Below are 16,608 nucleotides of genomic sequence, written 5' to 3' on the forward strand. Positions count from 1 at the left end.
TTTTTTTTTTTTAAACTAATGTTCCAGCGTCCGGAGTCTGTCAGAACAAGAACAGCACTTGTGCTTTCGAGAAAGGACTCTGGGTGTCTGATGGCAGTAGGAACAACTTCAGACTCTGTCCACAATTAGAAATAAAACCATAAGGTGCACCGTTGCAAAACACAAGGTCCTCAGTTTATATATATACACACACTGTTGTAAAACAACTGCTAATGCCTTGGTTAGTACACTACCAGTACGCCACTTCCTCAATACAGGTAAAAAGCACCATTTCTTCCATGATCTTGTGCAGTCGCATTGCTTTAGGTACAGAAAACAACAGTAAAAAAAAGACGAGTCAAAAGGTACGGTGCTCCTTGTTTAAAAAAAAAAACAAAAACATTAAACAACCCGACATCAATCCAGAGATCTTGTTTTTGATTATCGCAATTCCATTTGAAATGTTTCCCTTATTGGAAATTCACAAAAAATGCACAAAAATGGGGAAGATCATCCAGGAGATGTACCTTGTTTTGTTTTCTTTTTTCTCCAGTTAGATTTTGGCACTGGTCATGATGCCCTCCTTATTATGTAGATGTTGTAACACGCAGTGTCCAGTTTACTTTAACACATGCACACAGGTGCTCACAATTCAATTTAAGTCATATACAAGTCACTTCACTTTCTTTAATTTAGTGGCAGTTCATTCCAATGGCAGAACCCCCCCCCTCTTCACAGATCAAATTATTATAACCACCAGGAAAGCCACTGGTCTGTCCTTTAGTCTCTGTTGGCATTGCACTTCTGAAGCTTCTATAAAAGCTTGAATAGAAAAATACGTCATGTAAAGGTGACTCGCAGTCTAGTTAAGACAAGAATTTATTATTTTTTTTTTTTAAAAGCAGAAACAAAACATGGAAATCACCCAGCAAAATGAAAACTCAGTAATCGGCATCGCCCCAGGTATGGAATTAGAAAGGAACCTCAGCTGTAAGGTGTCTCTGTAGGGCAGCTTGAGTTATTAGACAATACAGCCTTGTTTTCAGTGAGATTAGGCATGCACAGCTCCACTCCACAAATACATCCGTACACATCCAGCTATTTATAGCCTGATGCCTATGAAGTTTCACCATTCAAGATTTGAATAGCACCATGTTCCTGATGAAGACATAAACTTTCTATTATCCATACATGTAAAAGAAATATAAAAAATAAATCTTGACTGATTACACATCTCAGAATTTCCATTAGACTGTGCATTCTGTCCAAAATAATGGAATTAAAATATATTAAATATCCACACTATTAAGTTTAGCTGTCAAAAATCTGACAGTAACTACCTAGCCATTTATGGATAAGTTTGAAGTAAGTTCAGCCTAGGCACGGATCTCTGTGCCTTTTTAAAATCTCTAAATGTATTGAGCTACAGCACTCATTTTGCATGACTGGAACACTGCTATTGTTCTGGATCAAAGTTTTACAGACATCACTGACAAAACCACCTGGTTAACACACATCACACTGGATTTCAATGGATCTAACATTCAGCAGCAATTCAGAATTGTTTGAAAGAAATTCTGAAAGGTTATACAATGGCTGATTCTGCACCCAGGTCAGAGAAAGGTAATATGACATAATCTAAGCATGCTTTTGTTATTATTATTGATCAAGCTTCACTGCAATGACAATTGCAAGGAGGTCAGCAGGGTTTCTTCTCTTCTTTACAAAGGTAAAGATGTTTTTTTTTTTTTAATGAAAAGCAAACTCAAACAACTCATAGTGGTTTGTAACATAAATTAATCAGAAACAAACAGGCGAAGTTGATGATCGAAGATGCAGTGTGTATTTGTTGCACTTTCTCCAGTAGCAACAGAGGCATTTGATGAAAAGTGGATTTGTAAAATATTTATTAAAAAAGGTAATTCCGAAGCAGAGAATGTCTTTAAAAAAAAAAAAAAAAAAAAAAAAAAAAAAACAACTGAAACCACAAACTATTTTGATCTTGATGTTGGTTCTTGAATCTACCTGGTGTGAAACTTGAGACCAGGGCAGATCTCTACACAATAAAGAGACTTACAAGTGCCCATCCATGACATCATAAGCCGTGATCAGTTGAAAAGGCTCCAATTTCCGGACTGAAGGTGAAAGGGAAAACAGCTTTGCCTAGCAAGGGATCTGAGCGACTGTTGGACAGTTGGAAGAGTCTGGAAGCTGGATGGTCCCCAGTTCGTTTCCAGTGGCATGCAGGTTGGGGAGGGGTCCTTAGGGGGCGGGGCTGTTGGATTCCGGCTGGTTTGTGGCAAGGTATTTTGCCCTCATGCTAGAGGTATACTACAGAGGGAGAGGGAGAGGGAGAGAGAGAGAGAGAGAGAGAGAATTAATGGGTGTACAAGTAAATTACAACCAGGATAAGAAACTCTGCAGTGATTTAGACAGAGATGCACCAACTTCAGGCGTGTCCAGTAAATTTTTAAAAAACAGTATTCCAGGCTATCCCAATCAGTCAGCCAATCGAATACACTTACTAATTTTTTTGTTTACTAGAATGTAAATATTGTAAACTGGAATGGCTGGTAGTCAAATTAACACACAGAAATTCCACTCATTTAATATGCAAATACATAACATTTCAAAAGGTGCTGTAATGAAATGAAATTGAAGCAGATATTCTGTCTTAGACAGGCAGGTTTTTGTGCTTTTTAGACAGATCAGTAATATCAAGTGCTGACTGTTGCATGATGTTAAAAATCCATTGCACCACACATGGCAACAAGAACACAGATAAAACAAGTGAGCAGATTTCTTTGGATTTCTAAAGCATCATTTGAACAGCCTGTGCAATCATGGAAACGTCTGTATGATACAGATTCTCCCATATACTTCCCCTTCCGAACCAGAAACGCAGCCTACAGAGGCATGAACACACCAAATCTAAGACATACTCCCCATGAAGAAATTCGCCCCAAAAGGTGTAATGACCCAATTTAATTCTGATGGAGCTTCAACACATTGCTAATTTTATCATCACAGCATTTTACAGTGGAGTTACTCCTTTGCTATTAATCAGTGGCTAGATTTGTAAAACAGTGTCCAGCCTAGTAGAAGCAGCGCTCCTTCACAAAGCTTTCAGTCAGTGTGATTAGCTCAACGATCCCAGGTTCTGATGGCAATCAAGCAATCAATACAGGAATCCTAGCTGTGCCCATTTACCCACCCAACCCAAGTGTCAGAACCACAATACAAAAACGGAAGGGGACTGACATAATAGACTATGCAAGTATGGGTAATGCAGGGGTAGGAAAGCCTGGCTATTCCAGTCCAGGTCTTTGATCCAGCCATGTCCTTAATCGTTAAACAGAACAACTTCAACTCCATGACCAGGTCATACTACAGTACATCCTCAATAAATCCCTGGACTGGATCGGTCAATCAGGACTGGAGTTGCCTGCCACTGGTTTGGCGCTTACAGCACAAGAACATTTGAATACGCATCCGTTGAGAATAAGTAGGAACCTCAGAATAGCCAGCTACTGTACATTATAAATGCAGGTCAAGGTACATGCATGCTTTAGGATTTAAAAGAAACGAAAAATCACACAAGCATTCATGGACAAGAAAAAAAAAAAGCCTTGCATCTAATTTTGTATTGTCAGGGATTAAAACTTCAAAAATCAGCAAAAACCTTAGAACTTGATACCTGCTATGAAATCAAAACGGGGAGAAACTACTTTAGGAAATTAAAATGTAATGCATCAAATGATTGTCTTAGAAAAGTAAAGGCAGCAAATCTCTAAACTTCTCAGAGACAAACAGCACCCATACTAAACATATAAGTGGCAGTTCTGGTGCTCTTGTTTAGTTCACAGCAACACTGTCAAGTATCCTACTGGCTTTATAAACAACCAGTATAAACTCAACGAATTATACAAAAAAAAAAAAAAAATGGGAAATGCACTTCATTTTTCCTTTTGACAATTTATTTAAGAGAGGACATGCCACCAGTTATTTTGCATCTTAGGCTTCTCAACTGCACCACTTGCTGTGTGCTACCAGAACCGCACCTCCCACGCAGGTTTCCCAACCAACTCTGAGGGTGAGAAATCAAAAGGTAACAGGAAACAAATGTCTCTGACACTCCTTATTAAAATATGACTGATGTCAATTTTGAAACGTCCCCCCCCCCCCCCCCAGAGCAAGCTTTCAGAAAGGATTCTTTTTTTTTTTTTTATTTATATCATATTTTTGGAGCTTAGCGCGACTCTTCCGATCTCAAGATTTTACAGGATGCATATTACATTGCAAAGCGCACTGTGGTAAATTAAGGCTACAGATACATAAAGACCTGTTCTACTGCAGCATGGTGACTAATTAAATCCAGGTCTTCGCTAAGAGGAGTGTTAAAACTAAACAATGAATAGAGAGAGATTGTGTGTTCATTTCTGTAGGCTTCGGTATGCAAATGTGAATTATATTGCCACTTGTCATGTTTCAAGCCGTTGCTAAACTATACTGTCCAACAGTAGCACTCCAGTTGACACCAGAATGTTGTCAAATCTCTGAATGTACTAGCTGAGACCTGTGGAGCCCATTCAATGACCAAAACTAACCACAAACACCAAGCACAGACTATATGGTAAAACGAAACAAAGTGGGCAAACTCAGAGCACTAGCCAAAACATTCTTTCCTTTTAACCCATTAATCCCTGAAATACATACTTGACTAATAGCCGTTATCAAACGAGTCGAGAGATTCTAAGGAGCAATACCTTAAAAACTGCGGGTTAAAAAAAAAAACCCAAAATAACAAAAATTTTATTCTTTTCTCCTTAAAAAGTGCTTAAAAGTAGAAAGTCCACACATGCCGCCCGAATGTCTGATTTTGCAGGCCAGGAGAACGAGCGCTGGATTGGGAGGGTGGTGAGCGAGCACTGGGGTGTGGGGGTATATCTTACCCCGACCCAACCCCCCACCCCCCGAGCCAACCCCCCGACCCAACCCCCCACCCCCCTGAACGAGGGAAAGAAGTGGAAAGGGTTGGTTAGGGTGGGTGTGGGGAGCTGTGTTTTCAGTACCTGTTAGATTACTGGACACCATTACCAATACATTCTTGCACTGTTCGACGGCTTTAGCTGCCAGCTGAGATGAGTGTTATTGTCCATGGCAGCCAAATACAACTGTGTGGGTTTGCAGGAAAGAAAGAGAAAAAACAACACAGTGCAGCCTCTACGTGCAACAAATTATACACAAAGTGCAGGTCAGTCATCACGGGGGGATGGGGGAGAGAGGGGGCTGTCCCTCCAAATTAAGATGCAGGAGATTCCTGGAGCAAGAAGATCCGGAAAAAAAGGGGGAGGACAAAGGAAAAAACAAAGCTACATTTAACATATATAGGTTTTAGCACAAAGAGCCAACTTCCCGACATTTCGGTATGCTTAACATACCTTTGTCAAGGGAAAGTGTGTTTGAAAACAAACATTGGAGGTATTTATAAGCTTTTTGATGCCATGGTAACCGCACATTTATTTCTCTTTAAATCTAATGTCTTTGTGATGTCATTCACCATGTTGCTAATGATGTAACAATCTACTATTCTTCTATATTCTACACTATCTAATTTTTTTTTCTAAAAGGTCATCCATGGTGTGTCTGTTCCTTGTCAAATCCTGAATTATATATTTTTTTTATCAAAAAGATCTTAGGTAAATGTGTGTGATATCCCTAAGTTAATATGACAGGGCGATTTTGAAGTTGCTTTACTGACCTGGTATTGATTCTTGATCACAAATTTAAGCACCGTCAATAAATCTCTTTGAAAAGCTGCTCACCGCGTTGACAGAACGAAGACAAGCCATGCCTGCTGGTAGCTTTCCCACAAGAGGGCGATCTCTACTACGACATGCAATGTGAAGGAAACTCCTGCGCTGAGAGGGGACCGCGCGCCTGCTCCACGTCGTGGTTAATAAAGCGTGCTCCGTTTACGATTATTATTTTACACAAGGCAGAACACAAAGAAAACAACACCCCGATAACCTCAAAAATCAAAAACCAATGCCACTTCTGTTAATGATGCAATGTAAATGCAGTAAACCCTGCCTGCCACCAGAGCACTCTGTGAACCAAATTGGCACACTCCTGCTAGTACAGTACCTCCACTAGTCTGATATTTTACATATTCAAGCTGTTGTAGCTCTTTTTTAAAATATAGGCTTGTAAGGTTAACATGGTTCTATATTTGTATTTATAAAAAATGGGGCACCACACCACTAACATCCAGTGATGTTTTTTTTTATTTTTTTATTCTTTTTTTTATTTAGTTTAGTAGTAGCCAATTGATTTTTTCCCTGTTTTTCTCCCAATCTGAAATAGCCAATGTCCTCCGAAGCATGTGCCGTCAGCTGACCGCTTCTTTTCACTCTGCAGGCCCACCATGTTACAGCATTGGAGGACAATGCAGCTCTGAACCCCTAGTCTCCCGGGCAATCCACAGTGGTTGCTGGTGCGCAGTGAGCTGAGGACACACCCTGTCTGACCTAAGCTCTCCCCACCCGGGCGACACTTGGCCAATTGTGCACCGCCCCTTGGGAGCTCTCGTCCGTGGTCAGTAGTGGAATAGCCTGGACTTGAACCAGCAACCTCCAGGCTATAGGGAGCCTCCTGTGCTGCACACGGCGTGCCTTTGCTGGATGCGCCATTCGGGAGCACCAAACGTAAGTGTTTCTTTGAGTGATGCAGTGTTATTTATACCCTGCAGTAGTCATGAATAAATAAGATACATCTAGTTCCAATACAGGCAGAGCAATCCAGACAAGGTTTGTCTTTATAGAGTAAAACTACAGACTCTAACCCAGTCCAGCCTTGCAGCACTTCTGGGTTGGATCTTGGGAGATGCTACACCTCTAGAATCTGGTGTCGTCAGTGGCACTGCTTTTAAAGGGCTGTATTAACAAAGCATCAGTGTTCCAGTAAATACACTGCAGTCCTATGAAATTACCACAACACAAGGTGTTTAAAAAGAGTAAGCACATCCATCTATTTGGATAGAATGGAAGTTAAGTTAGTTAAAACTACTGTAAACTTCATGCAGCAAATATGCTCCTTTATATTCAAAAGTCTGACTGAAGTACAAGCATCAGCTGTTTTTCTAATTATACAATTCGTTATTTACTCGTATACATAGTACTTCTCCTTTTGGAGGCTAACAGGATCTATTCTGTCCCTGTAATACACATTGCAATGAGTCGGGAGTAGATCACCAATAAAGGACTGGCTACTTCATCAGAATTAATAAGCCAACAGAGCCAGTGGTAATTTGCCCGGGGACATGCATGTGCATCGAGAGGCCGCGGAAGGGCATGATCACATGGCTGTCAAATGACACTCTTCAGTGCATTATGAAAATGAACAAAGGGTGCACACTTACAGAAGGAGGCGGGGACTCCCTGCCAATCAGAGGCGTGTTCTCACACCGAGGGTTCTGAAAGTTTGCATTCTGGCTCCTGCGTCACAATATAGAAACACACATTCAGTTACTCCCATCCGTGAGGGGCTGCAAGCAGATCAAACCCTCAAGCCCTTAAGTGCAAATCTAATCCTGCAGCTCAGACCAGGCGCGTCAATTACAAGCGAGTGCAGCAAGCAGTCTTGGGCTGTCTGTTCATTGGTTTCAAATCCAATATCAAAATGCCTTAACTTTCATCTTCTTCTAAATGCACCTTCTTCTATATGCTTCATACACAGCCAGACAAGAGCTCATTTTCAGCAGAAAGATGTGTAATGTAAACATTACTCAAAATAGGCCAACAGAACACCCCACCACCCCCCGCCCCAACACACACTATTTCATAGGAAATTTTACTTTAATGTAGATTGCCAATTTTACTTCAATGTTCTGACTGACATTTCAGGTATAGAGAAATAGGTCTACCCTTTAAAGTATAGTAAAATTAAATGTTGTTCAAGCAAGTATAAATATGACTTGTAGAAATGCATGCACATTGATTAAAAAGCCTCCCCCATATGTTGCTAACTCACATGTACTCTGTGACGGGTGCATTGCTGACTGTGTGTGCAGCGGCAGGGATGCTGGTCTCACTACCATAGCTGCTTCCGCAGCTGTACAGACTAGGCATGTGTACACGGTACAGGTTATCATGAGCCTGCCGGTTCCCCTGAGCCATGGACTCTTCCTCGTCATCCTCCTCACTGCTTCAGGATGAAGAAAACAGCACATTGAAAACACAGGCGCCATGCACTCACTCTCCCCCCTTGCTTAAAGCACAGGACAATAAATAAAGAAGAAAATCACCTAATTACCTCCGGCAGACAGAGAGAGAAGTAAAACTACAGGTTTGCAGAATTCACTGCCTGCTGAAAGAGCAATCACAGTCTAAGGAATGTGTATCTGAATGAAGTGAAATGATCTAGATAGAGTACTCTCGCTAATCCAAACTAGACTAATCCAAACCATGTCATAATGTAGAGAGCAGCTGTAGAACCAAGCTTCAGTATCATAATTAATATCATTTTTAGTATGGTACAGACTATGGTCAGTAGTCTAAACAGCCACTAACGTGAACCGGGTCCATTCCCAACTGGTTTTGATTAGAGAGTCTACTGTGCTATTGTGAAGATGAGCTCCACTTTGCAGCTTTGTATGTATTTTTGTGGCCTTACATATGATCAAAATAATTACTGCCTCTATTGTGGAATCATCCACATCAAGTTTATAGAAAAGGTTAAGAAACTTGACCCTGAACACTGTAATTGTCTTTGTTGGCTGCCATTTTGGATCACAGTCTTCTGTAGCATGGTATGCATTTGATGTGAGCAAAAAAATAAATCTGATCCAAAATGGAGCCCACAACCTCCCTATCTTGATAGCCGAAAATATTTACCTAAAGAAAGTTTCAAAAGGAAACATTTTAAGGTGCTGCAGTGTTATAGTTTTAAAAGTTTTTCTAAAAGGAAGTGTCACATTTTTATCAACACCCCTGGACACCAACAGTAACTGTGGAAGTTACAGAAACAGACTTCCACTGCATAGAAGTCTGAGCCATTCCAAGCTTTACAGCTAACTTAATAAAAACACTGAGGATTACATAGCAAATCGTTGACAGGAAAAGTCCAGAATTGCTAAGCAGCGAGTAGTCATGCTTGTTTGGGAATCAAGCCAGTTTAATACAGCTATATCCTTCTATTGATAAACCTGCAGCACATTACAGACTAGTATATGAAGATGACAACAGCCAGAGATGTTCACTTTGTTGTAAAATAATAATAAAAAAGGTTTAGAATGAATAGAAGCAGCTTCTGATATAATTATGAGAAACCCGACTTCTACAGACATTAACTGAAGATTGTTTTCTAAAAAGACCATACTGTGCAAGGGGTGAAGTTCACCCAGTGAACCCTAATTGACCAGCAACTGATTAAATGCTGCATTTAATCCACTCCTCTATAAACTGCAGAATCTACCCTGTCTGCGCAGTAGTTAGGAATAAAGTACTTCAGAGCGTTCACGCGATTTTGAACCGAAATCAATTTCAGCGTGTTTGCTGGTAACAGGACAGAACAGTGGGATTTGCCAATGGGAACGGGAATTTGTGAAACTATTCCTGGCTTAAAAAGGTTAAAAATGCACCACTTCCATCACTGAAAGTTTAGAAAACTAAACAAAAAACAAACCAATGAAGGAAATAGTGATAAAAGTCAGTCTTGATATACCCCAAGCCCATCTACTTACAAAAGATCACTGTTTTGAAGGTTCCAAGAGACTGCAAAGAAAGCACTATCATTTCCACTTGGAATTCTAGTATTCTATCCAAGTAATACCTAACTACTGTATTAAAACAATAGAGGAAGCCGCACACTAAAACATACTATGATTTGTTTCAACTAATTTGCCAAATGTACATTAAAATGGACCTATTGTGAAATAAAACACACCTCTACCATACTGGCAGCATATACCTCTCAATCACTTACAATTACACTGTATATACATATAAAAAATAAACAATGCAAAATGTAATATATCTAGTTTCCACTAGAGGGCGATAACATTTTTTCCAGCAAACCAAGAATGCACAGCTACATTTCCACTACCTGCTTAAAGCATGCAAGCCAGGACTCACACTTGAAGAAAAAAAAAGAAAACCTTAGCTTCTTTTGTATTAAAGTACCCAATTTAATCAGTCTCCAGAATGAACAACGACAGGCTCCTCTGTCAGAGCAAATCTAACGGTTTTCAAATTCTCTTTATAGGCAATCGTGGTGATGTCAAGCATTTCCTGCTTTAAGTTATTTTCCTGCATGCAATATAGAATAGATATGATAAATACAGACTTCCTCCTTGTCACACATGGTGGTGCATTCCTGGGATTTCTGAATGATCAGATTCCAAAAGGAGAGGCCTAACAGCATATGGATAGATATCCAGGTTTGATGTTGGAGGAAAAGCAGCAGTTTTCCTTTTATTGCAATTATAATACTAATATAACTTCAGGTCAGTCCCTCCCTTATTTAAACTACATAAAGCAGCAGGGGCAGACAACCTTGACATGCCCAAAGCAGGCCTTTCTAACCATGTCCTTAATTATTAAACTGAACCAATGAATCCTTTGTCCTTGTTAAAAAGCCTTTTTCACGTGCCTATTAATACAGCAAAGGAGCAGCACTCTAGGAATGGAACAGTGTTTCACCCTGCAGATCCATCCTCTGAAACATCTCCATGGAAGCCTCCTTAACACCCCACCTGGTTAGTCTGCACTGTGCACTAGACCCCTGAGCTACGCTCCACGTTACTAGATCTTCAGCTAATGCATTAACCAGTTATGTCACTGTTGATATGCCTTGCTGATATACATGCTGCATACTTGTCCATATTGTATTTTAGTGGCATTATTTGCTGTAAACTATACTGTGACTTGCATTGTAACCTTGTACTGCTCTGTAACATCTGTAAGTCATCTTAGATAAAAACATCTGCCAAATAAAAATAAATAAATAAATAAATAAACAATTTCCAAGCTTTGGGAAGCCTTACCTTTTATGCTGCCAGGTGTGTGGGACACTACAGATGATGGAGCTGAACATGAGGGCAGTGATGAAGGAGAAGAGAACCAGATAGATGAGGCCTTCAACTCCATCATAGCACAACCCAGTCAGGGCCTGGACGTAATCCTGCGGGGGGGGGGGGGGACACAACAACATCACGGGACAAGCTGAACACATCAAATCTACATGCGGGATTGTTTGATTTGACTACAATTTTTATTAGTTTTTTGACGATTGGCATTATATACAGTTATAAATAAAAAGCATTTTAATGTTTTAATATAGTTAGTTATTTTCAATATATTTTCACAGGGGACGAATCTAAATGACATTTGCTGCATTTACATCAACCAGTACTTGACCTACACAAATTATATGTTGGTGAGTTAGCTTATTTTTTATTAAAGGGGTAAAAAAATACTTCAAGTTAAAAATACTAAAAAAAAAAATAAAAGTAAAATAATAATAATTCGGATTGGAAAAACTACAACTAGCATGCCTTAAGGAAAAACAAACGCGTTTAATTGTAAATACTGAAAATAGTTAACTCGCAAACGGTTTCCTTATGTTAGGCAGGGCAGCAGCCTTGAAATCACCATAAAATTGCAATGGTTAAGTAATTGCCTGACCTTCCTTTAAGCAATGAGTAATGCTTATAGTTTTACAAAATATTCTGCTTTAGCAATTTGTGCAGCCAGTATAATGAACAGTCTTACAATCAATCTCGGCTGCCACTTTGAGGTGATTTGCAACTCAATCTCTATTACTAGGTAGAACAAAAGCTTCCTTCTGCCAGTCAATAAATGCTTTGGAATACATTTGAATGCTGTGTTCCTAAAAAGAGCTTGGAAAGCCTACTGGCTCGTGCAACGTTAATACCAGCGATAGAACAATCCACTGTCAAACAATCTAAATGACCGATGGGGCTCTGTCAATTGTCAGAAACGTGTGTGGGAGTTTCTCTCTCGCACAGAAATACTGTACATCGTAAATTCTATAACTTGATTGACATTTTTCCACGTACATTGTAAATGTTACTGCTTCTCGATTTTGCAAACACTGCATAATCACTTTTTATCACACCCAGTATTCTTAACAACTGCACAGTGCTGCTTGCTGTACATAAAAATATCTAAATTATGTTCATATAATTTGTTTCAGTCAGTTTTTATTAATGTCTCAATCCTAAAATTCTAGGTGAGGCAAAACTTTTGGTCATAGCTGTAGAAATAAATGACTTGGTTACAATACTATCAGGGAAGCCAGAAGAGCTGCTTCCAGCTGGAATCTTGCCAGGGTATTGCACATACTGGGGTGCAGCACAGTCAGCAGAGCCTGCAGTCACACAAACACAAACCCCCTCCCTGACTCACACAAGCAGGAATGTGAGAAGAGGTCTCACGGGAATCCCTGCCTGCTATCAAACCATGAAGAAGCTGACCTTGTTTAACATTCATGCAGGCCATTTAAACCAATTAACCAGCTGTAATTAATGAAAATGATTCACACACACACACACACACACACACACACACACACACACACACACACACACACACACACACACACACACACACACACACACACACACACACACACACACACCTGGGAGTGGCTGGCAAACAGGTCACTGCACGCTCTGCTGAGCGAGACAGCGTTTGCTAAATGTGAATGTCGCACAGTAGATGCTTTCTGACCTGTCATTAACACCACACTACTACTGTACAAGTCCTGCAAGTCACCTGACTTTTATAACAAATCTACTTTAAAGAGAATGCTCTTGCCGACAGACAAATCCTAATACAGCACACACTACCCAGCTGGGAAAACTTCCAGCAGAGAGAAAGAATGTGCAGCAATTGTGATAGTCTGGATATATTTTGGTAAAGAATGTCTTAATTAAGTTTCAGCACGAGCAGATAAGTGGACATTAATCCTCAGGGTGGAATTATTAAATCCCAATGCAGCTTTTGTGAGTGGTAATTTACTGCCTTACAATAATAAATACAGGCCAAAAGTAACAGTGTAAACATTTTCAAAAAACTACAAAACACTCAAATCTGTGGATCCTAGACATCCAGCAGAACTAGCCAACATCAACCATTAATAAGTAATTGTTTTTTTTAGCTGAGGGTGAAGTTCACAAAAACAAACTGGGATCCAAAGATGACACAATAAATATTAAAGAGTTATGCTGGCACTTTGTGTCTGGCTTCATTAATTCTATTGAGTACTGTATGCAATGGAAAGAGGTTGTAAAATACAAGGTCTTAAAATACATGCAGCACCTAAATAACAATATACAGTCAAGTCAGCCTTTTGGACACCCCCTGGTTTTTATTGTGGTTCCTTTAATACCAGCTGGACTGTGTAATAAAGCTAATGTCTTCACATGCAACACAACGAGGGCCATCCAGCCCTGCAGTTACTCACCATGTGCAGGCTGCGACAGTCGACCAGAGCAGTGAGCTGGTGGAGGCCAATCTCTGTGGAGTTCAACACCCCTTGGATTTGTTCTAGATTCCTCTGATAGGGAATGACACAAAGAATCTTCAAAATTATGGTACTTTGAATTATTTTTGTTTAGTTTCTTAATGCAAAGGAATGCTGCATGCCTGCCATTTACCTATTATCAGGTATTACCCCAAATAGTATATGTGGAAAAACAAAAATCCATTATTTGAACAAAAATGTGTTCTGCAGTACAATGTTGTAGTAAAAGGTGGTTATCACAGTTCATTTTCATTTCCAGGACATTCCCCCACTGTAATACAGGGCTTTATTATAAGGAGCACGACAGATTTTTAAAAGGGGGCTGTTGCACCAATAACCTCATAATACAGCCCTTCGGAATTAGGCAACAATGCATGACCAGGGCTGGTTACGTTAAAACTAATACCAAGCACTTTACAAAACTAAAAACAGATGTGACTATGGAAGAAAGGCCCAAGGGTACTCAAGTATTACAAAAGGCAACTTATTTACATTCTACTTCATAGTTCTAAATTGCATGAATACCGATTTGTGGGTGTATATACTGTATGTACCGTTTATTCATTCTGCTGCAATTATAATGCCCTTGAAACACAACACAAAATAGACTACAGTTTATTTGTATTATTTTAATGGTGGTCATTCCTAGAGTTCTACTGTGTCAACAAAAGTGATTTATTGTATAAAATCTGTTGCAGAGATGCACATTTCAATTATTAATGCAGGCACTTGAGGCTGAATTATATCTGTAACACTAAATAACAGTATACTCTGTGGAAAAAAAAAAACAGTGTTATGCAAACAGTAAAATCACCCTCTACCTCCACCCAAGGTGGAGTGCAGTGGAATCTCTGCAGTCAAACAGTCTCATTTCCCAGCACATAAGTTTTGACTGACTCTGCACTTACTGTCAATAGAAACTTTTACCACCAAAATTGTCAGTCAGGCAATTTGTTAAATCAGCAGTGACATTGGAAGAGATCAGTGAGGCACAATAACACCATTCTCTAACCAAAAAAGAAGAGAAGCACCATCCCATAGAAACCATGTATATAAGGAAACACAGCTGTATATGAGCATAAACGGGCACCGCCCTGCAACTGCCAAAACATGACACTCTCTGATGTTCTACATATTTTAAGTCATAAATCTTCTAAACACACTCCCAATATGCAATGGGCTCTTGTTCAATTATTGACACGACTCATCAGATTGATGCAATAGCCCCCACGGTCTGCTTCATCTGTCGCACAGCAGACTTCCCTACCTTGGTCTGGGGGTAGTCACGGATAGCCGATCTCAGCAGTTCTGTCACATCATCCTGCATCTCAACAAGGGCTTTGTGACTCCCTGACAGTTTCTGAAACACATTCAAACACATACTTGGTAAACCCTTATAAAAATAAGACATCAATATTTAGCATTCCTCAAATGCTGCAGACTAAAGCACATAACATACCTGAATAAAATAACATAATTGGGTTCTAAATTCCGCTAGTGTTAATAAAGGTTAAATATTGCAAACTATAACCAGGTTTATATTTGTTTTAAAATGATGTAACATGCTGGGTACCGTAGATGAATCGCCACTATTTATATCACAAAATACTGAAAAGGTTGCAATACATGCAGTTACGCTTAACCAAAGAAAAATCTGCAGTACATCAACAGCAAACTGCTGCTTTTAAAATGCATTCATCTTTTGAGTTCAGCCTCAGACAATGGAAGCCCTACATCTGCAATCGCGCTGAATCTCCCTATAGTCTACAGTTCTTCGTTTTGCTGTTTTAGCAGAAGACAGCCGTGACAACGACAAGAACAGTGCCCAGTCTCTGAAATCCATCGCAGTTCACAAGACTGCTTTGCTTTAACTTGTAGAGGCTGGATAACAAACCATTATGGCACAACTAAAATGAACAAAGGGATTTTATAAATGCCATAACAATCAGATTCTATCTCACAATCTTAATTTAACAGCAATTATGTCAGATTAATTCATTTGACTGAATGTACTGTTTGAAAGTGCACATTATTTACACTACAACAGCCTTTTTGTTTTTGGAACTTCTGAATCTGTATGGTGGAAATGTTCTGACCCCTGTATTCAGTCTTGAATGCTTCTCCATAAAGTTATCACTTCAAGGATTTCTGCTTTGCCCTTGACTTCAGCAAACACTTTCTTTTTTTGAATTTAGGCTCCTACTTGCCCTTAGTCTCTTGATACAGTGGGATCAATTAAAATGAGTGAGTGCACACTAAAATCCGACAAACACAATTAAGTCCAATTTATCCCTCATCATTCAGGTTTTCAGAGACACCGAAGGGGACCTGTGGATCAGGTCATCTGATCCGTTACAAAGACAGTCAGTTTCTGGGTAAGTGATGTATTTCATTATATGAGATGCTGTATGAAAGGGGGCCAGTGCCAAATAATACCCACATCAAGGTGTTAAACCTGCAGTAACTTAATTTTCAAATTCAGTGGTTCCATTGCTAAGCAATCCTATACAGAATCCTGACAACCCTTCAGATTTCTCCCTGCCTACATGATTACACCCTCTAAAACACCACATATTTGTTTATTAGGTGACTTGCTCCATTTGGATCTCCAAGTAATTTTTTTTTTATCTTTTGTGGCCTGCACTAGTGATATGAAATCATTTAATATTCAATTCAAACTACACTTTAATCATCATCTGTATATTTTTTTACCTGTTTTAGATCGATAGATAGATAGATAGATAGATAGATAGATAGATAGATAGATAGATAGATAGATAGATAGATTAGATAGATAGATAGTCTCACAATGGTGTGCAAAATATGATTAAAATAAATTTATACAGGCAAATAAAGTGACAGAGCCTTACCTGTTGGAAAGGGTTTGGGTGTCCAGTGTTACATGTCAGGTAATACTGCAGAATATCTGTTAAAATAAAAGAATACATGGCTTTCTGTATATTGCACCACTATCACAAACATAACCTGAACTTACTTTATTCACAAAGCACATCTTTATGTATTGGAAATGTCCTGCGTTTGAGTTTCCATATTGAGACGTCGTACTGGCTTCAGGAAACA

The 16,608-nt window shown here is 39.4% G+C and overlaps 1 protein-coding gene across 3 annotated transcripts in view; it reads right to left on the reverse strand.

Moving 5' to 3' along the window:
* Nucleotides 1-370: 370 nt before the first annotated feature.
* Nucleotides 371-16,608, reverse strand: part of LOC121330936 (protein tweety homolog 3-like) — a 64,085-nt gene continuing 47,847 nt past the window's right edge. For 2 of the 3 annotated variants that reach the window (XM_041277926.1, XM_041277925.1), the window contains 7 exons: nucleotides 16,398-16,453; nucleotides 14,795-14,887; nucleotides 13,468-13,560; nucleotides 11,024-11,160; nucleotides 8,011-8,184; nucleotides 7,400-7,475; nucleotides 371-2,310 (listed from right to left, as the gene is read on the reverse strand). In XM_041277926.1, coding sequence (XP_041133860.1) covers nucleotides 2,242-2,310; nucleotides 7,400-7,475; nucleotides 8,011-8,184; nucleotides 11,024-11,160; nucleotides 13,468-13,560; nucleotides 14,795-14,887; nucleotides 16,398-16,453 — 698 coding nt within the window. In that variant the 3' untranslated portion in view covers nucleotides 371-2,241. The remainder of the gene's footprint in view (nucleotides 2,311-7,399; nucleotides 7,476-8,010; nucleotides 8,185-11,023; nucleotides 11,161-13,467; nucleotides 13,561-14,794; nucleotides 14,888-16,397; nucleotides 16,454-16,608) is intronic. The other variant, XM_041277927.1, reaches the window with a different exon arrangement.

Source organism: Polyodon spathula, chromosome 18, assembly GCF_017654505.1.
Source record: "Polyodon spathula isolate WHYD16114869_AA chromosome 18, ASM1765450v1, whole genome shotgun sequence".
Lineage (NCBI taxonomy): Eukaryota > Metazoa > Chordata > Actinopteri > Acipenseriformes > Polyodontidae > Polyodon > Polyodon spathula.